We start from the raw sequence: 27500 nt of genomic DNA on the forward strand, positions 1-27500 counted from the left end.
GTCTCTGAACTGACACACCCACTCCAGGTTCACAAACTATTTTTTTCTTTTTGTTTCCATCTGCAAAGCAACTTTTCAGATTCCGAACCGATTTGTTATTGGTCAAAATGGTCTGAACAGCTCAACATCTGGAGCATGAACTTGAACTTGGTCGATGGAAAAGAGCACATACACAGCAAAATAACACAACTGAACTCCTCAGACAAAAGAGCTCACACACACACACGCTTTTCCAAGTTCTTCAACCACGCACGTACACAGACAAATATGAACAAAAACAGACACACACACAAACCTTGTCTACACTGATGCCTGGCCTCACTCTAAGGCCGGCTCTGTAAGAGCTTCCGGATTTCTGAGGGTAGGTGAACGAGGTGAGGACAGGACAGGAGTGCGCACACACACACACACACTCACACACTCTCACACAGTCCCAGTGAAGTGGTCAAAGGAGATGAAGCTGACTGAGAGGAGTGGCCACCTTGACCAAGAACACTCCACTTGACGCAGACACTTACACACAAACACTTAAGTCCAGCTCCCCTCAAATTCTCCCAGTCACTTCCCACTCGTTTGCTTGCGCTCTTGTCCTTCTTTTATTCCCCCTCTCATTCTCTCTCTTCCTCCGTCTCTCACTCAGCAGATTTCCCACACTGCAATATGTTACTTTTATGGCGCCGTCTGTAAATGTCAACTCTGCGGCCTCAGATCTTCTCCCATGACCCCATAAAACACACAGTGTGTGTAGGCACTCACTTGCTCACTCAAACACACAGAGAATTCCAGTGGATACTGTTGTTGATTTCCTCTCATCAAGGTGGTAGACACGTGTGTGTGTGTGTGTGTGTGTCAAATTTTGTGTATTGGGGGGAGACCTTTGAAGTGTGAGTTTATATTTACTTTCACTTTCGCTCTCATGCCAGAGTCGGCCATATGTGGAAGGCCTTTTAGCACCGCTTATGAAAATAAACTCTGCTTCCCGACACGCTGTAGCAGCCATGTTGTTTCTTTAAGCAAGACAGCTCACGTCAAGCACTGCAGGAATGTCTAATGAGCACCTGTGTGCATACTATAGGTTTGTGTGTGTGTGTGTGTGTCTAAGAAAAACAGGATAGGATAGGACAGGTCAGCAGCCTAGATCTCAGGGCCATGGCAGAGTCATCCCTCATACGGAGGGCCCGTTTCCCATGTCCCCCCTGGTCAGCACAGTCAACGGACCAATCAGAGGTGTCTGTGATGGGCTCTCTCTTCCTCGGGCGCGAGCTGAGTCTCAACTCAGTGAACATGATTGTGATGTGAGCACGCTCAAAAAGCCTTTTCCACCACAGAACTGTCTTCCACTGAACTCACTTTATCACTGTCTCCCTCCCCCTCCCTCTCACACACACACTGGACTAATGCAGGATTTTGCCTGGAGTCAGATCACTCCAGTGGTTGTTGTGTGTCTGTGTTTGTGAGTACATTAGCTTGAATCTGTGTGTGTGTGTGTGTGTGTGTGTGTGTGTGTGAAATGGCATTGAGACCCTACCAAAAGGCTAGTGTGACGCAAACAGTACCCGAAGCTGTCTACATGCATTTGGTGTCTTCTTTAGTTAGGCCACTGAGAGGTTTGTAGTGTTACATTACTGAATTACCACAAAGACACAGCAACACACACACACACACACACACACACACCAGTGTGTCAGTCAGAGACTGGGACAGTGACCAAGTCAACAACAACAACAGCATCATCATCAACAGCAGCAGCAACTGCCACAGAGGAGATATACAGAGGTTCCCCTCTGCCAAAATAAATCTAAATTTACGGAAATAAGAAACAGGAGGTTCCTCTTTACAGCACAAAAGAGAAATATATGCTAAAAGGTATAGAGGTTAAAATATATGCTAGAAGGTTGTAACAATCAACCTTTTACCTTTGGCTGTGTTATCTAAAATGCACAAGGGGTTCTTTTGAAAGATTAAGCAGATTAACAATAAACACTGTCAATTCGTTATGAGATGCATGAAACAATGTACAAATCAGAGTGCATCCGACACTTAATCAAAACTATAGCATTGACAACGGTATCTTCAGTTTACCTGCAGTAAAGGAAAATACGCACCAAACAATAAACCAGAATCGCGCACAGTAGGCTATAGCGCTTTATATTTTCACACATTAAATGACCCACACAACCCCAAATTATTTCAATGTCCTTTGTTTTAGTCCCGAAAATAAATCTAGAAGTCCAAACTAAGTGAAAGATATCCTGTCCTTTGCCAGGACGCCCGCAAGAGTCTGTATAATCCCAACAAGGAAACGAGAAGGCCGCTACCTGCGAATTGTCCCGCGACGTAGCAAACAAAAAAGGTAATCCAATAAAGGGAAAAATACGATGGTCGGCTTGCAGTTATACCACGCAAAATAGAAAAAATATAAAAACAATCGGTCTCACCAACTCCGGTGAATAAATCCAGCCAGCCGACTGCAAAGGCTTTCTTGACGCGTCCTCTTTTTGGTAACGCGCTGGTCTTCCACACACTACAAGCGGCGTTTAACTTATATAAAGTCCATTTCCACCGTAGGGATACTTTTTTTTCTATTTACCCCTCAAAAGAAACAGTTACTTTTAGCTGCAGCACTGAGTACTGGCGCCACACCTTCAAAAATCTCACACACGCTTGCTACTCTCTTCAGACCGCCCCCATCATCTAGCGCACTCCACTATATAAGTTTGGGTGCGCGGTGAGAGGCGTATCGGCCGACAGTGTCCCCATACAAAATCACCCATATCCATACCATCATACACAGTGGAAATAAAGCATGATAAATACATATAAATAAGTACATATTCATATCACACTGATATTATATATTATACCTACAGACATATGTAATAAATAATACTTAATTTTAAGTAATGGCTAAACTAATGTGGCAGTGTCACAAGGTATAGAGGTTAAAATACATGCTAAAAGGTATAGGGGTTAAAATATATGCTAAAAGGTATAGAGGTTAAAATTATTTTAACCTCTATATATTTTAACCTCTATAGAGGTTCAAATATATGCTAAAGGTAGAGGTTAGTCGCCATTACGGTGGAATCAGAGTAATCAGCTGGTATCCAGGAGCTGCAAAGATCCCTGTTGCTAAGCTCCACTTCCTGTCAATCACATTTCCATCAAACGCCATCAGCAGGGGATGGGAGAGGAAAGGTTGAAGAAGAAAAAAAACAACAATCTCATTTGGCAGGCAGATGTAACAGAGTGTGTCAAATTATACCCAACATCCTAAGAGAAGTCAATGAAAGACCAGCCAAATGACACAGTTTGGCTTAGGGATGTAACGGTATGAAAATTTAACCTCATGGTTATAGTGACCAAAATTATCACGGTTTTCGGTATCATCACGGTATTTCTAAAAGTGTGTTCAATATGTTCAGAAAGCACTGATAGGCCTACACAAGCTGAAATAGTTTCAAAAAGTGTCCCGTTCACTTTTTTCTTCATGTTTGGCTATGTGCTTATAGCTTAACTTACCCTACCATAACTTGGAGTTTGCTATTTCTGTTATTTGGATGCAATGAGTGAGACCGTTCAAAAGCGTTCAAAATAAAACTTTAGGCTACTGTATTCTCCTGATAACGTGAGTGGAATGGATTTAATGTGGACACGAACATAAAAAGACACAGAGTGGCTACATGATACAGTGCACATTTTGTGGTGAAAAAGTTCCGCCTTTTAAAATCAGGTGTAGCCTAATCCGAATCGTAGTTAAAACCATCAATTAGACAGAATCAGTAGGGTACCAGTTTTGTTCCATTGTACCAGGCCTACTGTATGTCAAAAGCAGGCTCGGATGAAGCTGAGAAGGATTAAACACACGGTTTCCACACTGCGGTAATCAACAGTGATAATCATGATGTTTGAAATGAAAACGGTAATTATTATCGTCAACATTTTTATTGTGGTTTACCATTATACCGGTAATCGTTACATCCCTAGTTTGGCTAGTTCATCTCTCTCCACAATCAGAGAGCTGTTAGAAAAAATAAACAGCACAAAACAAACGCTGAAGTGGTGCTCTATGCATGTTAATGCACATGCTAACACACACACACAGAAAACAGCCTTCAGCATGGCAGCCTCTTCTCACGTACGCTAGCTGATTAGCATCTCTCTCTCTCTCTCTCTCTCCCTTTTTCCATTTTCCTCTCCTCCATCTCGGCCTCCATGCCGTGTCGTCTGTACTGCTCCAGGTAAGAGTGGCTTTTAAGAGGCAACACGGTCCAGTAATAAGAGCACGAGCTGTGCTGCTGCCCTGTTATTTACACCAACTCACACAGTTTACAAACAAACACACACACACACAGTTCACAAGCAGACTCTCTCTCACACACACAGTTCACAAGCAGACTCTCTCTCACACACACAGAGTTCACAAGCAGACTCTCTCTCACACACACAGAGTTCACAAGCAGACTCACACACACACACACACACACACACACACACACACACACACACACACACAGGTGCCAGACTCCAGCCTGGAACCCTTTGGTTCACCACAGGACTCCGGAGGACAGAGCTGTAATCAGCACACCGGTCATCAACGCCAGGACTCAAACACACACACACACACACATATAAACACATACACACACACACAGGAAGAGAGAGGAGAAGGAGAAGAAGTGGGGGATGGTCAAGGAAAGGTGGACAGAAAAGAGCAGAAGAACTGAGTGAAGGAAGAGGAAGAAACGGACAGACATTGCAGGCGGAGGGGAACTGAAAGGTGGACAGGACATTGTTGGAGACCAAAGGAGAGTAGGGGACAGACGAGGAGATGAATGACGAAGACCGGGACGTGCGGAGAAGAGAAAAGAGTGGACAAGGAAGACATGGACACAAGAGAAGAGGAGAAATGAGGAGAGGAGGAAGAGGTGGATGAGGATTTATTTTCTTTCTCTCTCTCCTCCCTGTAGCTGCTTGACTGTTTGCTGGCCCTTGCTCTCTGCTGCGGGGGGGCAGCCGGGCACCTTATCAAGCGTGACGATAACATCACCCTGCGGTTACCAGCACTTCACGCATTTACACACAACACAACACAGCTGAGCTAAGGAGAGGAGAGGAGGAGGAGAGAGTGGAGGAGGGAGAGAGAGAGAGAGAATGGACGAATGAAAGGGTGATCAGCTGCTGTGAAGATCAGAGCTCCAAGTACACACACACAAACAGACAGACAGTCGCACAAGCAGCGACAGAGACAGAGACAGAGATAAACACAGACACAGACAGACACACAATAACTCTCTAGGTTTGGGGGTATTATTTTTTAATTGCTGGGAAAGCAAGACAGAAAAAATGACTTCGCTTAAGCACCTGGCCTGATCGGTTAACGCTAAGGTCATTCTGCAAGGAGATCAACTAATCTACACAGCACACAACAAACACAGCAAAGAAAACCTGGGCAGCTCAACTCAGAGTCAGTTGTACAACTCCTAATAGAAGAGTCTTATACCGTCATCTTGTTAAGAGTCAGAGGCTGTAGGACTCTTTGATTCTGAGGTTTACCACTTCCCCCCCCCCCGAGTTAACTTACCTAGCGTTGTCACTAAACTAAACTGGACACACTGGACACAGTGGGCACAGTGCCGCATACAGGCTGCGTGGTGAGAGGAGCTCACATGATCCGTCTCATTGTGTGTCCAGACATCTCAGCTTTCTGCTGCTGGGGACAGCACAGGCTCATTGCCTCAAAAGGCCTTGGATGAGGAGGGCCGGCCTTTAAAATGCTAAATATGCCTCCATTTACACATGCATGCACGTGTATGCACACACACACACACACACACACACAGACAGAGGCGGGTGTACACACTCGTACACACACGTGCCCCTTGACTATTAAAAACTCTCTGATCCATGCTGTGCCGAGTGGCAGACGGTAAAGGAGAAGGACAAAAAAAAGTGACCGTAGCAACCAGGAAACAGATGCGAAACACTACACCTCACAAGCCATGTTAAAACACACACACACACACCTCCCCCAACACCAAAACAACCAGGTACTATAAGAACCCCCCCCTAACACACACACAGAAACTCAAATAAAACCTTACTAGCGCCAGACAAGGGAGGGCAGATGCAGTTAAAAGTGTCCTGCTCTTGTTTTAGCTACTAAATGATGCTGAGCAATCCCATGATACTGAACAATCCCATGAACAATCAATAGCCTACGCTGGGGGTGGGGAGGTTGCTGACACCTGATAGAGATCCGGAGGCTAAAGACGGCAGGAACTAGGAGCCCCCTCCACACACACACACACACACACACACACACACACACACAGACACACACAGACACACACACACACTAATCTGTTTCCGGAGAGGAGTAACTAATCATCCTGGGTGTGGAGGGCAGCATAGTCTCAGCCATTCCCAGCTCCTCTCTCCCCACAAAACGTGGGCCTTCTGGCCCTTCAGATTCCCATTGCCTCATGGTGGTATTTCACGCGATGTCAAAGCCATGGACCAAACCATTTAAAAACCAATACGCTGCCACAAAAGGTCAAGCTTGTTACCTACAAGGCAATTAACAGACATAAGGCCTCACATTAATCACAAAGACCAGAAACGGCACATAATGGAGCCTTTCGACCAGTTATCCAGCTCGTTCTCCCAGAGACCGGGGGGAGAAGCGTGAGGTTCTGCAGCGCACAGGGGCTACAGAGGCCTTTCACACCGGCTTGCTCAGTATCGCAGCAAAGTGAAAACTACACAAGGCCAAACTGTGAGATACGAACAGCGGATTTGGTGTTCGGCAGACGGCACTTCACCCACATAACACCCACTTAAAGCCGAAAAAGATTACAAACGCGCGCACACACACACACACACACACAGACACACACCAGCCACAACGAGATCACAGACACAACACATATTATTACTTTTCGGAGGGAGATATCCAGGCCGATTGTGTAACATTAAAAACATCTCCCTCCTCCCCATTGTACTCACACACACACACACACACACACTTTTAGCCCAAAGCAAATAACAGTGGTGGCGTCGATGCCACAGCAACCAGCCCAGCCGTGGCCACCATAAGAGGCTTAAAGCGGGCGAGAGAAACAGCTGGCACACCGCCAGATTAGCATGAAGGCAAAGGAGCAACAGGCGTCGTGATGGACATCCACTTAGCTTTACGGCCTCTGGACTCCTCAGCTGACAAACCAACAACACAAGCAGGCCTGCAGGCAGGGGGGCGTTCTGTGCGCAAACACTGATAGCCACCATCACTACCGCAACCACTGCCGCCACGGCCCCCTGACTTATAGCCGATGCCAAGCTGGTTTATTTCTAAAGCTTTAAAAAAAAGGAGCAATATAAGAGACTCGTTTGAATATGGGATTTGCATTCGTAATATCTTTTGGGTTATCGAATAAGGTCCATAAAGAAATACTGGCCTTTTACCACCGACTAGCGTGTTGCCTGAAAAGGAAAAAAAAAGTCCCCAAAACTTCCTCGTTGTGATAGGTTAGATTAGAAATAGCCTCAATGGCTTGTATGCTTGCTGCGAACAATGATGCGAGTAGCTCACTAAGGAAATGGGTTTTGGGGATAAAAACGTGCCATTTGTTTTTATGAGCAATCAAACCAGGCGTGTGGGCCGACAACAAGCCATGCTGGGATATCAGCAGACAGCGCTGACAGATCCATAAGGGAGCAGGCATGGGGTACCACGCCCAGTGCTCATCAACTCCCACAGAGTTTCATTAAGACGGCGAAGGGTTTCAATTCCTTTCCTCCTTTATGGAGCCAACCCCAAGGAGACATCAAAGAATAGGCTGTGGTCAGTGGCAACGCCCACTGTTAAGGTCCTTTCACAAGTCTGAAGTTTTGGACGAAATATTTGAACAAAATCTCGAACGGATATTTCGTTCTTGGCGTGAAAGGGCCTTCACAATGCAGAAACTGAACCCGGGTCAGTCTGCGGAGCCCTGCTACAGCACTTGCGGCACAAGGAGGAAGGAAAGCGTGACAGGGCCACGGTGTTTCACAAGCCCCTTTGGCCCACAGGAGGAAGTGGGCCAACCAGCACGCAGAGATGGACACAAACGTCCCTTTCCCTCCACCACCCTGCGCTATGCCGCGCTCTTCCTCTAACTCACCTCCCCTGTCCAGTCCTCCCCTGCCCAGTCCTCGGAGGCCTTTGTTGGTCTCCAATGGGATCCCAGAGAATCTGGCTCACGGCAGCCTGAGGTAGGTTTTTGCTAGAAGTAGTTTTTCTATCAGTGTCTGTCTAGCAATTCTCTGTCTCTCTCGTTCGATACCAGAGTAAAAAATAAAAAGAACCACCTCCTCTCTGTTGCTGTGCTGAATTCAGATCTGAATGCAGCAAAGTTCCCTTTCTACAAACCCAAATAATTTGGGGTTCCCCCTCCTCCAAAGGTGGCTATTGGCTGATTCTGACCCCGATTGGGCCCCGATTTGGCTGAACACGTCCAGCCTCGGCCTTGATTTTGCGAAAGCAATTTAGCACACACTCCCCAAGTCTGATTGATCTACAGACGCTGGCAAAAACAACTGCTGAAAGGCAACAATCGCCTATGACTAAATGCCTTTTTAGAACGCCCATTATCCTCTACACCACGCCACGGACCCTTGCAGGAACCAGACAACACGTTTCTTTTTCGCTCCTTTTTTGTGTGCAGGGGGATGGCAGCGAACACAAAGCTGCATTCCAGCGGGCCCAAGAGGACACACTATCACTCCAGTTCCTTCCCCTACTGCAGGCAAAAAACGGGCCGTCCTGGAGTCAGCCAGGTCACCATGGCCAGACCCCACACCACTGTCCACCCTGATGTCCCTTGGCAATGTCCAGTATGAGTAGAGTTGCTACAACTAGAACTAGTAGCTTGAATTAGCACCGGGGATTTCAATTCAAACTTGTATCATTGGGAACGCAGTGGGTATGGCCTATGCAAGAAGGCCACTGTTGAAACAAACGGTTATGTTCCTGGGTTCCACTTTGCTGTAGTGTTTAGCCATGTCACAAGATTGGGCAGAGTAAACAGCCCTATCTGGGAGATCGAGAGTTGGGTGAGAACCACTCCTTCTCTTGAACAAACAGAATCAAGTTAATGGAAAAGTGTGTGTGTGTGTGTGTGACTACAGCACATCAGAATGGTGCCATGTTTCTCCTTTGTCACAGGAAGCATATGGCCTCTGTGCAGTCAGATAGTCTATGTGGGGAACATGTAGCATACAGCAGTATCTTGCCCATTAAAGCATCGTCTGTGGTGCATTATTCAAAGATTCAACTTCCATAGGCCTATCCAATAGCTTGACTTCCTCCCTCTAGTCTAGTCCACTTATAGCTATATTGTCCACTTTTGAATGTCAAAAGTAGAGTACGTACTTCACAACCACATTATTTTCAGATAGATTTGGAAACGATTTTGCCTAGAACGAAGCAGGGGTAAGAAGGGATTAGAATTGAAAGGACACATGCAACAAGATCTAGCCCTTCCTCTGCTCAACGCCCTATCGGGACATCGGAGTTTCACATCCTCTTGCAAACGCACTTATCTGAAACTCGCCATCAGACACCCCGGGCGATGAACGCCAGGATGGCTGCATTTAACATTAGTTAGCCCTCTTGTCGGATCATCGTCTTATGATGATGAAATCGAAGATAAAAACGAAAACCATTCACTTCACAGTCCGGACACTTCGATCGTCTATTTTGCTACAACACGACCGATCGTTTGGTTCGGTGACACCTAACGTTACAACATATGCCGACGACAATTCTTCTCTCTTGGTGAAGTAAATGTGGCATACACAAGTAGTTAAATTACACCAAAAGCACTTTCAAATATGATTAGCCTATAGCTAATAATATCTTTCTACCAAATGTAACTTAAATCTTTCTGTGAAGAGGAAACTAGTTGTCCTCTAGTGTTCGACACAGTAGCAAACTAGGCGGGGCCCATAGTCACTCGCATCAAGAACAAACTGCGAGACTTATAGCTACATAGACGTGTTTTGGGCGAATTGTAGGCTACTACTCTAAACTGTCCGTACATCCAAAAGCACACAGCTTTGCTGGATAACAAAACAATCCATCTATGAATAACAGTCAGAACAATGTGTGACAAACAATTCGGCTTTCTTTTAACTACACATTCGTACAACTTTTCCATTTCCGCTATAACTTCCAGTCACACAGACAGACAGAATAGAATCAAACGCCATTCTTCATATACGCCACCGAGAGAAAAGACGGCAACATTTCGCCTAAAACACCACGAGCTCCACGATCACCATAGTGGTTGCTCGGTATTACATAGAGTCTGGTAAATGTAAGGAGTTGAATTGTTTCACTCATGCTCCGCCATATTCTAGACATTTGACCTGCTCTTCCGCAAGCCGTGTGTTGTGCATTTCAGAGCCGGTTTCTGGTTTTGCTGGCAGACAGTTACTCGCGGGCGATATGCATGTACAATTCATCAACCTCGGTCATTCTCGGGAGTCCTCCGATGATCTTTCACACAACATAAATGTGGTAGCGACACAATTAACAATTCAAACGAAATGGTAAAGGTGCATTACTTACAGTTATCCTCTGCTGCTCCAATCTGGCTGTGCCTCTCCCTATGCTGGTTCGCTCGTCAGGGTGAGGTTTTGAGTTTTGCATGACGTTGCAGCCTCGGTTTCAGCACCACTATGAGAATGCTCTGCCCACAATTGGTAGTGCTAGATACAACAGAGAATTCATAACTCGAACAAGACAGCATAGGCCTATATGATCTATCAGAAATCTCTTGGTTGTAGGCCTAGGAATTTACATTTAGGTGAATGAATTAGATGCATACATTGTACGTGAAAACGTTAACTTAAATATGTCAATGAAATCCAGTATCATAGGTGTATGTGGGAAATTAAGTGAATGAATGAAATGCAATGCACTGCAAATTAGGTGGAACGCATTGTATTTGAAAACATTAACTTTTTCCATTAAATTCAATGTTTATGTTATTGAATGTTATGATAGACTTATGTGGGAATATGTGGGACAGGCCTAATTGGCATTGACAGAAAACATAGTTGTGTCATGTTTAATGGGTATTAAGATTGTCCGTATTTATCTATTTATCATATCTATCTATTAACATCATATTCTTTGAAATTTAGAACTTATTTTGTTTTTAGTTTGGGGTTCCATCCTACTCTTAAAACAATAGCCCTAGAAAAACGGTGTTGTATAATAATAATAATAATAATAATAATAATAATAACCATAATGATAATAATAATAATGTCAAAAGTTCAAAAATGTCAAAAGTTATAGCCATCAAACATGATATAGACCAATAAAAATCAAATAACACTGGCCTAGCGATAAGTATAGAGGATTCAAATTTGGGTGTAAATCTTTCATGGCCTTCTTTCTGCCCCTGAGCTTGCTTTATCTGACCACTCAGACTAAATATCATTCACAGCACTCTTTCTCTCCCCCTCTCTGTCTCTCCTTTGTGGATCTGCTGAGTTGTACGTTTCTCTTGTCCAGATCTGTTGGCTCACTCTCTGTTGCCCTGTTGTGTGGCGCTCCCGAGGCGTCTCTTTTTACCGACGGGCAGCGCAACGGGCCCAGAGGAAATCAAATGCCTCATTGAGAGCGGCTGCAAAAGGCAAGGAATGCCAAATATGCTCTCTGGCATCAGGAATGCAAGCCCACTCCCACCACCCCGGCCCTGCCAGCCCCCTTGGCTACAAGCGATCATGTGCTGTTGGCCCTGTGTGTGTGCAGTTCACTCTATGCCTGTGTGTGTGTGTGTGTGTGTGTATGTGTGTGTGTGTGTGTGTGTGTGTGTGTGTGTGTGTGTGCGTGCGTGCGCACAGAGAAAGAGAGAGAGAGATTGAATGAGTAAGATAGAAGCATGTGTGTGTACATGAGAGAGAGAAAGTGAGAGCGAGATTAAAAGAGAGCATGGAGCATGGACACAGGCTGTGTGTGTGTGTGTGTGTGTGTGTGTTAATGCCAGTGTTAATGCAGAAAGGAGAATTTGGCAAGGCTGACAGAGAGAGAGAGAGAGAGAGAGAGAAAGTGAGGGGGGCATATGCATGTATGTACTGTACATATCCCCTGCTGAGCAGCTGATGTCTCACTGTTTACATTAGAACATTCAGTATTTTAATCCTGATGACTGAATCTGTATAGTCAGACAAGCTAATATGCTAAAAACAAAGCTAAAGCACCTCTGCACTATACAGAAGTAGCGAGTGTCTGCAGACAGACAGGTCACTCCCTCAGGTGGGGATTAGCGGAGCATTGGATACATGCGGCTCCATGGCCTCTGGCCTCTGTTTGATTGTTTCACACTGCACTAATCTCCCCCTTTCTGTCTCTCTCTATCACTCTTTCTCTCTAACACACACATACATATAAATACTCACACACACACACACACACACACACACACACACACACACACACACACACACACACACACACACAAGGCAAGCTTGCTCTGTCCCTTTAAAAAAAAACTGCTGCAAATCTTATTCAAGCTGATGATGTGAGTAAATCTATTGATTAATCTAGTGCGCGCGCGCACACACACACACACAAGTGTGTGTGTGTGTGTGTGTGTGTGCGACTGTGCGTATTTACAGTATATATACATATCTGAACTCACTCACACATGCACTCTCTTGCCCCGACAGGCATACACTGACTTTGTCCCAGTGCATGATGGGACATGCATGCCGGCTGGGTAAAACATTCCAGCAGCTCCCTGGCCAGGGCTAGTTCATCAGGGGATTTTTCCACATGCTTCTCACTCGGATACTGATGACGAGAACAGTGGGGTAGGCGGCCAGTGGTAGAGAATGGGAGAGAGAGAGAGAGAGGAAGTTGGAGTCGACAGTGGTCTTCCCCAGAGCGACGTAGGGCAGGAGGTTGGCCGTTTGGCCCGGTGCAGATAAACAGAGCGGGCGCTGTCGCCGCGGGCACGTCCACCCAGATCAGATCAGCAACAGGAACTCCTGTCTTTGAGGACGGCTGGAAACGCCGGCGTCTATTCTTAGACGCTTCTTCCTTCCTGGGTGGAGTTTCTCAGTTCTTCATGACATTTGCGTATTAAGGTTTTTTTTTTGCATACACACACACACACACTCACATTTACTCCCCCCCCCCCCCCCCCCACACACACACACACATACACACACACAGATGTGGTGTGTATGTGGGGGTCAGCAAGGCTAAAAATAGGAAAAGGAACAGGAGTGTGTTGGGGGTTAGAGGAACGATGAAGAGGATGGGTGTGTTTCCTGTTTGTCACACTGAGTTTGTGCAATAACTCAAGGTTGCCTCACAGCTGGGGAGCCACATACTCTCCACACGGCAGGCTAATCCCCTCACCCTCATAAAGAGGCGAGAGGACTCATAGAAATGGGAACACTGCAATTGGCTTCTGTTATCTGTTATAGTGTATTTAGTTATGTTTGAATTAATGGTAGTTGGAGCCAGTGTCCACATGAACTTTTTCAGATATTTGGAAATAATAATGAATGAATTGTTTGATTGATTGTTTTTGTATGGCCAGAGTTTCTATGTTTTTGTTGATGTTGTTATTGAATATGATATACTGCTCAAAAAAATGAAGGGAACACTTTTTCCACTGTTAAAACACATTTTTTGAAACCTTCCATTTGAAACCTTTCTCCATTCTCAAACTACATTCACAGAATCTGACAGTTCTTGCAAAATAAAACACTCGCCTCAAAAGGTTTTCTTGTGCTCAGAACCAAACAGTGTCTGAGTACCGATCCAGTGTATGATTGAAGTGTTCCCTTAATTTTTTTGAGCAGTATAGGAGGCCTAAACTAATATAGTAAACATGTAGGCCTCTACTTTCTTGGTGTTGCTATTTTTTGTGATAATTGGTTGTCAAAATAAAAGTTTCAATAGCAAAAGGGAAGTGATAGGCCTATGATTTAACTCTACCTTTTTTGCTCTTGCCCTTACCTGCTCCAATTACAAAACTCATTGATAATGCGATAATTACTTCATCTTTATCTAAATAGTAAAGAAAGTTCAGAAAGTGCCTTTGTTATTCCATTCAGACTTATTTGGCTTCTCTAATTAGTAGGAGTCTCAAACAAATGAATTCTGTAATTAGCCTCCTGAGCGTTTCAACAAAGCAAATACTTTAGCTCTACGGGAGCTCTCTCCCAACAACATGCATAGACCTGAATGTGATTCAGTTTTAATAGTTGTCTTTTCACCGGCCTCATCTTGTTTAACCCATTCGCGCTGGATGCTGCATGACGCAACATTGACCCTCCCGCTGGATGCTGCGTAGCGCAACATTGACCCTCCCGCTGGATGCTGCGTAGCGCAGCATGCTTTTTATTTCATGTTTCTAGGTGCTACAGAGGCTTAGATATTAAATTTTGGTAGACGTTTTTTGTGTGTTTTCAGAAAACCCTCAGGAAATAAGGTTATTTAGTCTAGAATGCCATAGGATTCTATAGGCGTTTTTAGCAGGCATTTTAGGAGTAAATGGGTTAATAAGCACATTTAACTGTCATTTGTAGATTGATTAAAGTCACATCATGCAAGTTATACAACCAGGAAGACTCTGAGGTTCAAATTAATTAAGAAAATAAAAAATTAAAAAACACTGAATGACCATTTTTAGAAATTGCGTCGTTTTGCTTGTATAACTCACTTTGTCTTCCATATGAGTAGAAGGTGATGCAAATAGCTCACAGTGGTAACTTAAGAATGGTTGAATAAAAAATGTATGAACTGAGTCATTTTTTCTGCCTCAAATATACATTTCTCACATGTCATTTTCCATCATTCCACTCCCCTAGACACACTCACACTAATCTTCACTTTTTTCACAATCCGTGTGCATTTCTAGTAAAGAGGAACTCCATTTAACCCACTGTTCTCATTTAAGATCGTGCATAGCTGGTCATTTGGGGGCAAGAGTCAAGCATCACCACACTGAGTCAGAGACACTGGTCACTGGAAGAATTGAGCTCAGAGGCGAATGAGATGTTTTTAGAAAGGACATGACACACTGCAGGGTGTCGCCTCACGGAGTCATGGAAACCAAGGAGTCTCTTCTGGTATGATATCTATGGATTGCTGATGGTTTCTTCACTTTGCTTTTTTTCCCTATGAGAAGTGGGCGTACATTTAACAAGGCATTTACAGAAGACTCCTCATTACTAAGCAACAGTCACGTGTATTAGCACGGTTAGCGGTAGCAGATGATTTCTGGATTCTCAGTTCACCTCTCAACATGTTGAAACAAATCTGGGAAGGAGGCTGCAGTGAGCACAACTGACCTGTGTGGATGTAATTTAAGAACATGAAACCCGAAAGGAATAATTAGAACAATTTAGAAAAAAGTCCATTTTAAACAGAATAATGCCACTCAACTAAAGGGGGGGGGGCACAATGAGATTCATACACTCTCCCTCTCACACACAAACTCTCAGATACACGAAACACAAAGGGTTGTGGCTGCAGGCCAAAGAGAGAGAGAAGCATTAAAACACGAACAGTGCTCAGAAACCAAATGATGGAAAGAGAATGAATGAGCGAAAATGAAAGAGAAAAAATAGATGTGGTAAAAGATAGAATGAACGAGGAAGAAAAGACTGATAGAGGAAGAATGTTTGTTCCTATCTTCCGGAATGCAGACGATTAGCATTCCAAAGGAGGGGCATCATCCTTTGGAGGCAAGGAGACGGAGAGGGGTGGGGTGGGTTCAAGAAGGCGGAAGGCAAGGGGAATATGATGCCCTCATGTCCTTCCTTTGCCCACTCATCTCATCTCATCTCATCTCGTAATGAGAGGGGGACCAAAGGACATCAGTGACCCCCCCCGGATATTTTTCATGCTCTTTATTTAATCGGCATAGATATTTGTCTCTCAGAAAAGGATCAGTCTTTTCAGTTCACAGGTGCGCATGCGTGGTTCAAGGCCCCTTGTCTGAGCATGTTTAATCTGGGAGTTCATCGTATCGATACTCTGGCGCATTAAGGCTCGGTTATGGGACTCTGTGGACTTGTCATAACTAGTCAATGAGCTCCTTTATGGCCTCTGCAATCAAGGTGGCAAGACACAGATCAAATGCTTTGGGACCAACTAGGAATTGTGTCTGTGTGGAAATGAGATGATTAACAAATAAATGAAAGTGTGTGTGTGTGTGTGTGTGTGTGTGTGTGTGTGTGTGTGTGTGTGTGTGTGTGTGTGTTTGTGTGTGTGTGTGTGTGTGTGATGGTGAAAGAGAACACAAGATTCTTACTCTTTTCTGTCATGGTGTTCGTACTGGAAGAGTATTGTTTCCTCACCACACTTTAATATTGTGTTATAAAACATTCCCCTAAATTCATTTGATACAAAAGTCTTGGGACACCTTACCACTTAATCACTGAACTCATGCATTTCATTCAGAGCCATTGCCAGAGGTGAATAAAATCAAGTATAGGACTATAATCATGCAGATTGGGCTCACACATATTTGTCAAAGCATGGGTCCTTCTGAAGAAGCATGGGTCATTCTGAAGAGCTCAGTGAATTCAAGCGTGGTACTGTCATGGGGTGTACAAACCAAGGTCCATAAAAACACGGTTGGGTGAGTTTGGTGTGGAAGAACTTGTCTGGCCCACACAAAGTCCTGACCTCTTCAACCCCATGGAACACCTCAGGGACACTGGCCAGGCCTTCTCCTGATCTCACTTCCCAGAAGAGAGGAAGCTGTTCTAGCATATAAATTTAGAATGGGATGTCATAAACGTTCCTGTGGATGTAATGGCCAGGTATAGACAGACTCAGAATCAGCTTTATTGGCCAGGTTCCTTGTTTGTTTACGCAAACCTGGCCAATAAAGCTGATTCTGAGGTGTCTCTATACTTTGGACCGTACTATAGTCTAGCACCTTGTTGAATGTTGGATTATTATAGCCTACCTATGAGAGTTCTCTTCAAACAGCTGTCCATTTTCTCCAGGTGTTCCTCCGCACATGACAGATTGTCCTCTACGCATGTCTCTACTCTGTCTTGTCTGTATCACTTTATACGGGGTGTTGTCTTAGCAGAAATCTTATTAGCACTGGCTATTTTATCGCGTGACCTCCAGTTTATGCTAATGTCTTGGTTTGTGCCTCTACTCTGAATTGTCTGTATCACTTCATATGGGGTGTTGCCTTAGCAGAAGTCTTATTAGCACTGGCCTTTCATCCGGACTATGGCACCCGTAACCTCCAGTTTATGCTGTCTTGGTCTGTGATTCATTTAGGAAAAGGTCATGTATCTACTGTGTGTGTGTGCTTGGTAGTGTAGCGATTTGGGCTAACAAAGCCCACAGAGCAGTGAAATACTGAGGGAAGAGAAAGTTTCTGTCCATGCTGAGGTAACAGAAAGGTTCCTGTGAATCTGAACTTTTGCACATCAGAACTTTAACACAGACTTATTCGTTCCTTCTTCTTTTATGGCATGAAATATCCAATTCTACCAAAAGACTTGTGAGACATAAATGTAATGAAAGAATTTAATCCTGAATAGGATTATTCCTAATATCAGAAACATCAGATGAAGAGCGGTCTCCTTTTTGGCGTAGGCCTGTCAATAAATCGGCAAGTAGTGTAAAGATATTGTATCCTGCCGGCTGGTGAGGGGGGAGGGGCCTACCCAGCAACATAAGCTTGACTTCCGAGTATTTTCATATGCTAATTGATTAGTAGGCCTAAGTTGTGAAGTGAGTTTTGCCGGTATACTTTGCTAAAGCCAACATTTACCTCAAAGGACCCTCCATATTAATAACTATAATTGATTCTAAAGTATAATTTAACATTCCTATTTCTTATGTAATTGCCTCTGAAATCACTTTTTTCTTATCATTTCTTAATTTCCTTTTATCTGAAATGTAATAGATGTGTGTCTAAATGTATGCTTAATTCACCCTTTATTGTGTGTCTGGAGTCTCTAAATGCCTACATAATGGGGTTATCTATCAGCTTTTAGTAACATCACTGAACATTATCAGGACCTTCCTTAGTTCAACCCTTTCATTTCAAGCAGACCTCCATTAGACTGAGCAGACACTCTCTCCCTCCATTATAAAGGGTTTCCTCTGGTACGTATTACCCCATAAGACCTCTATTCCATACAGCCCACTCTCTTTACACAAAGGCCTGAGGCATCTACTTTGCCTGATAGGAAAGGTCTTATGAGTGGGTCAGCTTCTTTTCTCTGCAGGCAGTCTGCTAGGGGAGCCATTAAGGACCCCTCTGACATTAAGGACCCTGGGCTGTCATAGCACACAATGCAGCAAAGCAGCTCCTCAAGCCTCCTCAATGAGCTGCGAAAAAGGTCGATTGGTCATCAAGACACATTGTCAGTCGGAGCCTATGCATTCAAACCATCACCAATACAGAGACTCAAGGACTGACAAGTATCTTGTGCCTCTGGCATGAGAGTGCGTGTTAGTCATATCCATGCTGCATTCATGTCCACAAACTCCTCCATTTCTCCTCAAAACCCTGCACTCTAAATGAACTGAGCTCTTAGTCCATTGGGCTGCCCAATGACACATTTCCTGTTCCAGCCCATTGAGGTAGCAATGGCACTCAGATAAATAATAACACTATGTGTCTGCACAATTGGATCCTGGATGTGGATCCAGTGTGCAATCAGCTAGTAACGCTTGACAGTGATGATGGGGGATTGAGATGAGAATTGTAAAAATGGAGATAACAAGAAGGATACTAATGACCCAATGGTGATGATGGGGGATTGAGATGAGAATTTCAAAAATGGAGATTACAAGAAGGATACTAATGAACCAATGGTGATTATGGGGGATTGAGATGAGGATTCTAAAGGATACTAATGACCTGGTGGTGATGATGATGATGATGGTGATGATGATCAGACTGATTGGGACAAGGAAGATGAGGATCACAAAATGTGATGACAATTTTGTTGTTGTTGGTGTCATGATGATGATCATTAGTTTAGATTAAATTCAACTTTATTGTCATTGTGCAGAGTACAAGTGCAAAGACAACGAAATGCAGTTTGCGTCTAACCAGAAGTGCAAAAAAGCAGAAAAGTGAAATGTGATATACAAAGTATAGGTAGGTGGTGCATAGACAGGACAGAATATATAGTAGTAACATTATAATAGTAGTAAGAATAATACAGATATATGCAGTGTTAACAGAATATATTATAAGAAAAACAGAATAAATATGGATATTTAGTGTGAACCATATAGACAGATATGTACAGTATGTACAGCTGTGCAGTGTGGTAACAGTACCATTGTAGTGCAGAAACAGTAACCTTATAATAGTAGTAAGAACAAGTGTATGTGCAGGATGAATAGTATGAGGAGCAGTAGAATATGGCTATGTATAAGTGTAAATACATTTATAAATAAATTGTCTGATTGTCCGGGGGACAGGGAGCTGTTGATGGGCAATAGTCTGCACAATGTCCGCCTCCTTGTTGTCCCTGTCAAGGTTGCCATCATGGTTGTGGACACCTCAACAGGCACAGGAAGGAGGCATCGGGTGGGGGCTTAGTTTGTTGGTTGTCACTGGGATGCAGAGCTAGAGTTCAGTAGGGTAACAGCCGTAGGGAAGAATCTTCCTCTGAATCTGATGGTTTGGGTGCGGAGAGACCTATAACGTTGGGGTGAGAACAGTCTTTGATGATGCTGCGCACCTTACGCAAGCATTGTTTGTCCTGGATGGTCTCGATGGAGGGGAGTGAGGAACCGGTGATGCATTGGGCAGTTTTCACCGCCCTCTGCAGTGATTTCCAGTCGGAGGCAGAGCAGACGTAATAAGGAGGAAGCGGCAGATAGGGAGGATGATATGATGATCAAGATTGGTGAGGCGTTTTATACTGAGGCAGGATGTCATCGGCTGTAACAAGAATGACTGAGTATGGTTGACACTGTTAACAAAATATCTTCACACCTACTTCTCATACTGTAAGAGGACAACCTCAGAGGCAGTTTCTTCAAATGACTGTGTGGTTTCGAAGAAAGGGTGTTACCTACATCAGTTAGTCAATCATGACTTATTTTACGGTGTCATGTCTGTGGAAGTTCAAGTTAACAAACTGTGAAATCAGGAAACAGTATTTGGAATTCCTCCAAAACAGTATACGCGCTGTGCGTAGTTCAGATTATGAGCTGTATATTCTGCCTTGAATCAGTTTTAAATGCACCATCCCTCAGAGTCTGTATGTGTTATTGTTTATGCCTGGGGAAATCCTTAGGCCATATGCTGCAAGGCTGTTTGTGGAGATGGAGGCACGTGGTGTCTGTGTGTGTGTGTGTGTGTGTGTGTGTTGGGGGTGGAGGTAGAGGTGGGGGCTGGCGGTGGTTGAGTTTAAACAGCCAATCAGAGGAGCCTCTTGAAGCTCCACATATCAAAGCCAGCGTTGCCTGGAGACACAGTGTGCATCAATAGTGCATTTTTGCTCTCATTAGCCTGTGCTAATTAGCAGAGTAAACATCCAGCACTGAGGAGGGGCTGGTGTCTTCCCCCGCCCCGCGTTTGGTCCTCTGGGGTTTGTGTCCCATGCAGGTGCAGCACCGGGCTTCGGGTCACCTCTAAACCCATTGGAAGCGGAGAGCTGGGCGTCTAAAACAGGCCATCCTCTCGGCACAATGAGCATATTGATTAGAACAGGGGGTCAAACTCTTTCAGCCGTGAAACTGTGGCAAGGCAGATGCACACATAAACAACTTTGTACACAGACACAACACACACACACACATGTGTGTACACATGTGTGTACACATGCACACGGACACACAGACACACACACACACACACACACACACACACACACACACACACACACACACACACACACACACACACACATACACATGTACATTCTGTCCATATAGCCCCTGTGGAACAGTACTGTATCTAGTACCTCTTAAAACAATAGCCTCTCTGTGACAAAGGACCATTAGAAGTGTGCTTGTGCATGTGTATTTGTGTTTTGTGGGTTGACAACAAAAACAGTGAGTGTAGGTGAGGTCATTCACTGTGTAGGTCACATAATAATACCCTGCTTGCCCAGGCCCTTTATCCAGCCCCCCCCCCCCCCCCCCCCCCCATTACCTCCAACTCTAACCCAGGCCAGCTGTGTGGCTCTGAGGCTGACATACCTTAAATTGACTATGTTGAGTTCAAGGCTTTACTGTCACAGTCCCAACAACTGAACTCTCTACCCTGAGAGTTAAGCCAAGCTGAAATTACCTTGAAATGTGTTTCTGTTCCTCAACCGGTTAGCAGATGTGGCAAATCAACTCCCAGGTCAATGAGGTCAACTCCTGAACATGGACATGAATAGTGACAAAACTATCCGATTATACTCCACTCTCCACTACACAGGCAGCATATGCTTAATTTTTCCATGTTGCAGTATAAATTACAATGTATAATTATTACACAAACAATATTCTTAAACAAACAAATAAATAAGTGCAATGCCAAACAAACTCAACACACCTCTCTGTCTCTTCTGTCCCAGACAGCTTTCCAAAACACCTACAGCAAACATACTTGAAATGCCTTCCCATGTCAATGCTGATGTAGGATAGGATTTCTTCTGTGGTTGAGAAAGGAATAAAATTAAGATGCAGACAATGAGACTCTGTTCCTGGGTCAGCACGCCAACCCGGTCATTTTTCATGAATGCAGGCTTTGGAAGCCAGGTTGGAGAACAAACAACTCAGCAGCACATGTCGGCATCATTGTGTGACAACCTGCTCCTCTTGGCCTGGGAGAATGAACGCTCACTGCAGGGAACAAGACAGAGCCAAACAGCAAAAGTCTGCACAGCAGATTCAACTCTTGTATTTATTTAATGAATGAAATGAAATCTGACTGAGTCACTCTTTTTCATTCATGGCATGTGTTCAAGTCAGAAAATACACCACTCCTGCTAGCCTGCCTTTTCTACATATTGGACTCCACCTTGTGGACAGTTGTTGCATCATACCAGGCCTTCCTGATCCATCTGTCAAAGGCAGGCTAGCCTACAACAATGGCTTAATAAAACTGTTTGAACTGTAGAAGAACAAATATGAAGTTACAAACAGAAATGAGTCTCACTATTTACAGGGAAAATGAGCAAAAATAATTCCTATATAAGCAGCAGAGCTCTGCAGGCCCCATTGCTACGTGAGTAAAGGCAAGGCAATCTTGTACTAATATCACAATTCTTACTCAGGCCTAATTCAAAGAAGGCCTAGTTAATAAATGAGCAACAAACATAGCTGACCAATGGACTACAAAATGATGGCTGAGCAAATGGTTATTAACCTACACATGACCATAGGCTGGAGATTATAGAGTAGGTTAATCCACTATATTGCATCTAAGCTGACAGTAGCCTAATGCCTAGGCTAATCATAGCCTAGGCTACTGTATATTAGGTTATAATATAGGCTAAAAATGAATACAGTTGATCGAAAGGGCAAATATAGGCTATAAATAAACGATAATAACTTACAAAAGACTGATAAACATTCGTTTTTCGTGATTCGTATTGTAAATGTCATAGCACACTGAAGATTCAGGATTCTAGGCAAGATTTACGAGATGCAAGCAGACAGTAAAAAATACGCAAGACAGACCCTGTAAACTGCGCATGTGTCGTGTCCAGGGACGCTCACACACCTTTTCCAAGGCAACGGTGCTGCTACTTAACCGTATTAGTGTTGACAACTAGCTTGCTAGGATGTTATTTGTATAATACAGAAGCAGAGTACACCTACCCCGTGAAGTAATAGTGAATAGTGAAGCAAAATGCCTGTCCGTTTTAAGGTATGCTACTTTGTCTTTACTACATTGCTAAGTAGCTAGGATGTAAACCGGTAGAACGCAAAGACTGTTGTCGTGCTTTAGCGACGTCACTAACGCTGGGGAAGCTCGTTTCGATTTGCTAGTTTGAATCAGTGTAGGAAGGAACAATGTGATCAATGTGATCTTTAACATTTGTCTCTGAAGACAGGTGTTACTGCAGTAAGATAGATCGTTCGGACAATCTCATATGCAAATAAGGGCATAATGAGTTATGGACCATAATAAGTGGATTCTATCTTTCGAAAGCGGTTTGTTTGTTGTAAGCGTAGCTAACGTTAAGCTGTTTAGAGAGAGCACGTTTGCAATGTTGTTTACATTCTTGCTGCAAGTAATCGGCGCAGTATAGCTAACGCCGCCGACGACGACGTATGTCGTTCATCTAGATTTGTAACTTACATTAGAACTGGATATTTAGCTAGTTAGCCAACCTGCAAGTCGGCAAACAAATCTGTTTCTAAGAAACTATGGCTAGACTAGGAGATTTAAAGTGTTTTGCCATACTGACGACATAAGGACAATGGGGGGGGATTTACATGAGCTTACATTTGTCTGTCGCACACGCTTGCATGCCTTGCTTGCATTGCCTGTTGTTAATTAGTCTTAGTAAGCAGGATTTATCTTGTCAACAACCAACTTAATAGGGTGTCAGTGAGTACAGAAACAAGTATCGAGGACCAACGGCGAGATCCAGAAGTGCGTCTCCTCATCGCAGAATGTTACTGGCTGGCCTACGATCTGCTCACCAGGGTACAAATTCATAATCATATCCCATACAAGTTCACTTTATAGCCAGATTAAGTTTTTATTAATCTATCCGTTGCATAGACTAAACCCATATTTGATGAATAGTGTAATTTTGTGTGGATGAGGAAGTGCAACATGTTTTGTATCTTCTACACTTGTGTGATAACTCTCAAAATCAATAAATATGCAAAAATGAAACTTTGAAGTGCATCAAGTTGACTCACAAGGCCCCCATTTGCCTGTTCCACACATCACTGACCACCACCACCCCCAGGTATCAGCCGGGAGCCACAGATTCTGTCCCGGAGGAAGACCCCTACCCACGCTCCACAGGTGTCACGCTCCCTCCAGTGGGATCAGCTGTCGGAGCTGAGTCGCCCGGACCCAGCCCCTCCCTTCAGACCTGCTGCTGGGGCAACTGGAGGGAAAGGGGGCACTGCAGTGGCAGAGATACCAGAGACCCCAGCGGCTCCCAGGGGCCCCAGACTGCCAGAGGCCCCAGTCCCAGAAGAGCAGTCACAGCCCCAGCCCCAGCCTCACTCTCCTCTCCCCTCACCCACAGACCAAGGACCAGAGCCCCCCATAAATGGAGTAAGTGTTTTAAACCAAAATGTATTGTTTTGAGTGAAGTACTTGATCTATGGCAGTGGTCTGTGAGCAAATGTGATAGAATATCATGTGTGGTTCACATGTGTGTCTCTTGTGTGGTTCTCATGTGTGTGGTTATCTTGTGTCTCATGTGTGTCTGGTGGTTCTCATGTCTACGGTTCTCATGTGTGTCTCGTGTGGTTCTCATACGTGTGGTTCTCATGTGGTTCTCTTGTGTGTGGTTCTCATGTGGTTCTCTTGTGTGTGGTTCTCATGTGTGTCTCGTGTGTGGGGCCTCCTCCAGGTGCAGCATGTGTTGATGAGGAAGGCAGGGCTCAGAGCGGGCAGGCCGTCCAGGGGCAGGCAGCACAGCTCAGAGTACCAGAGGCAGTTTGAGTGGAAGGACAGAGTGGCCAACTCACCTCTGCTGGCTGCGGAGCAGGTAATGGGCTCCACACACACACAAACACACACACACACACACACACACACACACACACACTCATGTCACACACACCACACACACCACACAACACTCACTTTTCATCTACCCCTACCAAATATCCAAATATGTAATTGCACTGCAACAGATAGTGAATAACTGAACAACATGTCCTATATACACATACCTATCATTCATAGCTGCACATTTGTCGCTTCACAAAAAAAAAAGAATTTGCAGTTTCACAATTCATGTGAACTGGATTCAAAGTTGTATTTTGTTTATTGCTTACTTATTAAGCACTCTGTAGCAAGCTGGTTATATGCAAACATTGTGATTCATTCAGTCAGCCACTGCCACAAAATGCAATGAAAATCTCTCCTCATAGAGTGTGAGAGTTACAAGACACCAGGAGATGGCAGCAATGAGCTATGCACCGTCAGCGCTGTTAGGATGTGTTTGATCAGGTTGTGAGATTTGTGGCACTGTATTGAACCTTACAGTGTAACAGATACACAGCAAAGGCACATAGCAGACAGAAAGACCATCTCATGCAATGAGGCCAGAGAGAGAGAGAGAGTGAATGAGTGAGAGAGAGAGTGAGTGAGTGAGAGAGTGTGTTTGTATGTGTGTGTCATGGCATAACTAGAGGTTTGTGTTGGCTGTCTGATCTTCCCAGGCTCTCCACTCCAGCGCAGTGCTCCCTGTGCACATTTCTAACCCTGTGGCCCTCGAAAGCGAATACAGCAGGAACTTTAAGGGTTCCCCACCCCCTCGGCCACCACGCTTACGACGGGACGTCGAGCGGAATCAGGTTCCGTTGTTCCAAAGGGAGAATGTTCTCCCAGAGAAAGCCTCTAAGGTGACACTCTCATCCACAACCTAACGTAGCATTGACCTGTTGAATAATAAAAGGGTATGATATTTACAAACCAGTCAATTAAATATAGTTATGATTATCATCATGTATTGGTACCAAGTACAAAATTCTTTACAACCTACATCTAAAAAGGTCCAGTTATAAGGCATATGAAACTATTTTATTTGGGTGTAATGATTCCGTTATTAAGCATATAGAACTATTTTATTTGGGTGTAATGATTCAGTTATAAAGCATATTAAACTATTTTATTTGGGTGTAATGATTCAGTTACATAAAATAGCTTCATTTCCCAATGTATGTGGCCGCTGCTTGAGATGTATCTATATGTGTAGTATCTATATGTGTAGTTGTATATTTGAGATGTATATCTATATGTGTAGTTTATATGTATATTTAAGATGTATATCTATATGTGTAGTTTATATGTAGATCAAAGCAAGATTAGGGCCAGTTCTAAACCAGTCATCCTTTATGTCTAGTTTATATGTATATCAGAGCAAGATTAGGGCCAGTTCTAAACCAGTCATCCTTTATGTGGGTACCATTACAGTAGAGTGAGGTCAGTGTTAAGTAGGAAATGAAAGCCCACAAGCTGAGGTCGAAAAGGAAGACAGGGTTGACGGTTGACTCTGCACAAATGGTCACTATGGGTTAGCCGCAGCACCACAGTGTCAACCATGTGTTATTCTCTAAAGAAAGACACATTTGCAAATAGAAATGCTCTAATGTTCTAATCAGGAACAGTGTTATTTTCATATGAAGTGACAGGTATTTGATTAGTTCAGGATGTGCATCTGATGATAAATAGAAAAGAATATTTGAGGTGAAAACAATCTCCATCCACATTATTGTTTTGGTATTTTGCATCCACACTTGGACACTGGCATGTCATAAAGTGTCTGTTGTTGTTTGGTGGGGTCTGGAACACTGACTTTTATCAGTAGAATGGCAACTGCGCGTCATTGTACAGTATCTGAAGCTCTCCATTTTCACTGTACACACTACAAGTATTGTTTCGGAAAACTGCTCATGTTTTATATGTCCATTTCAATAAAGCTCCATTGCCTTTTGTTCTTTTGCTTTATGTGTGGGAAATGTCAGGCCAAGAGGAAGAAAAGGAAGGAGCAACATTGGGAGAGGAAGCACCATAACCCCAAAGAGGAAGTGGCCCAGTGCCAGCCAATCAGCACCAATCAGGAAGCCCAGCAAAATGTACATTCTCCTAGAAACAGGTGAGTTGTAGGACTAGGATGATGTTGCGTTTAGGTAGAATTGATGATGCTTCGCCTCGTTGCTTTTTAAAAATTATTTTGGGTGGCTATCAGTCCACTGTACGCCAGCACCACTGCACTGATACTGTATAGTATAAGTATATATACTCTTTTGATCCGTGAATTAGTGAAACACACTCAGCACACAGTGAACACTCAGCCGTGCCTACTGTTCGAGGTTCGAACCGGCAACCCTCCGGTTATAAGTCCGAAGCACTAACCAGTAGGCCACGGCTGCCCTTATACTGCACTGATACCGCACTGATACTGCACTGATACTGCACTGATACTGCACTTCTCCATGTTTGTGTACTGACTGTCCACTGGCCTACTGTTTTACTGCTACACTGTTTACATTTTACATGCTATATTAGCACATATGCATAACCCCTCCCTCTCTCCCACAGCCTGAATTGTGGCCGTATTTAATACTTAATACTTTATACTTGACCAATGGCTGTAACCATATTACTTCAACCTATTCTTGCACTGATATGGTTGTTTATATTACTTTGTCTACATTATTTTCTTATATGTCCATATTTATTTTATGCTGGTCTCTAGACTTTATTCTTGCACTGTTGCACTGTTGGACTTACTCATTTGCACCATCATCATGACACTCACTCTCATAGAGCACCTTACCATGC

The 27500-nt window shown here is 44.0% G+C and overlaps 2 protein-coding genes across 3 annotated transcripts in view; one reads left to right on the forward strand and one right to left on the reverse strand.

The window, feature by feature from the left end:
* The window catches only part of rap1b (RAP1B, member of RAS oncogene family), a 58559-nt gene extending 47859 nt beyond the window's left edge, over nucleotides 1-10700 (reverse strand). Inside the window, exon 1 of the mRNA XM_076303212.1 lies at nucleotides 10613-10700. The gene's annotated coding sequence lies outside the window, so the exon portion shown is untranslated. The remainder of the gene's footprint in view (nucleotides 1-10612) is intronic.
* Nucleotides 10701-22814: 12114 nt separating this feature from the next.
* The window catches only part of mdm1 (Mdm1 nuclear protein), a 22305-nt gene continuing 17619 nt past the window's right edge, over nucleotides 22815-27500 (forward strand). For both annotated transcript variants that reach the window (XM_076303213.1, XM_076303214.1), the window contains exons 1-6: nucleotides 22815-22883; nucleotides 23564-23669; nucleotides 23941-24257; nucleotides 24559-24696; nucleotides 25376-25558; nucleotides 26681-26811. In XM_076303213.1, the coding sequence (XP_076159328.1) occupies nucleotides 22866-22883; nucleotides 23564-23669; nucleotides 23941-24257; nucleotides 24559-24696; nucleotides 25376-25558; nucleotides 26681-26811 (893 nt within the window). In that variant the 5' untranslated portion in view covers nucleotides 22815-22865. The remainder of the gene's footprint in view (nucleotides 22884-23563; nucleotides 23670-23940; nucleotides 24258-24558; nucleotides 24697-25375; nucleotides 25559-26680; nucleotides 26812-27500) is intronic.

Source organism: Alosa pseudoharengus, unplaced genomic scaffold (assembly GCF_046254945.1).
Source record: "Alosa pseudoharengus isolate Yale_2024_CS ecotype anadromous, Long Island Sound unplaced genomic scaffold, YU_APseudo_1.1 YU_APseudo_1.1_scf_24, whole genome shotgun sequence".
Taxonomy (NCBI): Eukaryota; Metazoa; Chordata; class Actinopteri; order Clupeiformes; family Clupeidae; genus Alosa; species Alosa pseudoharengus.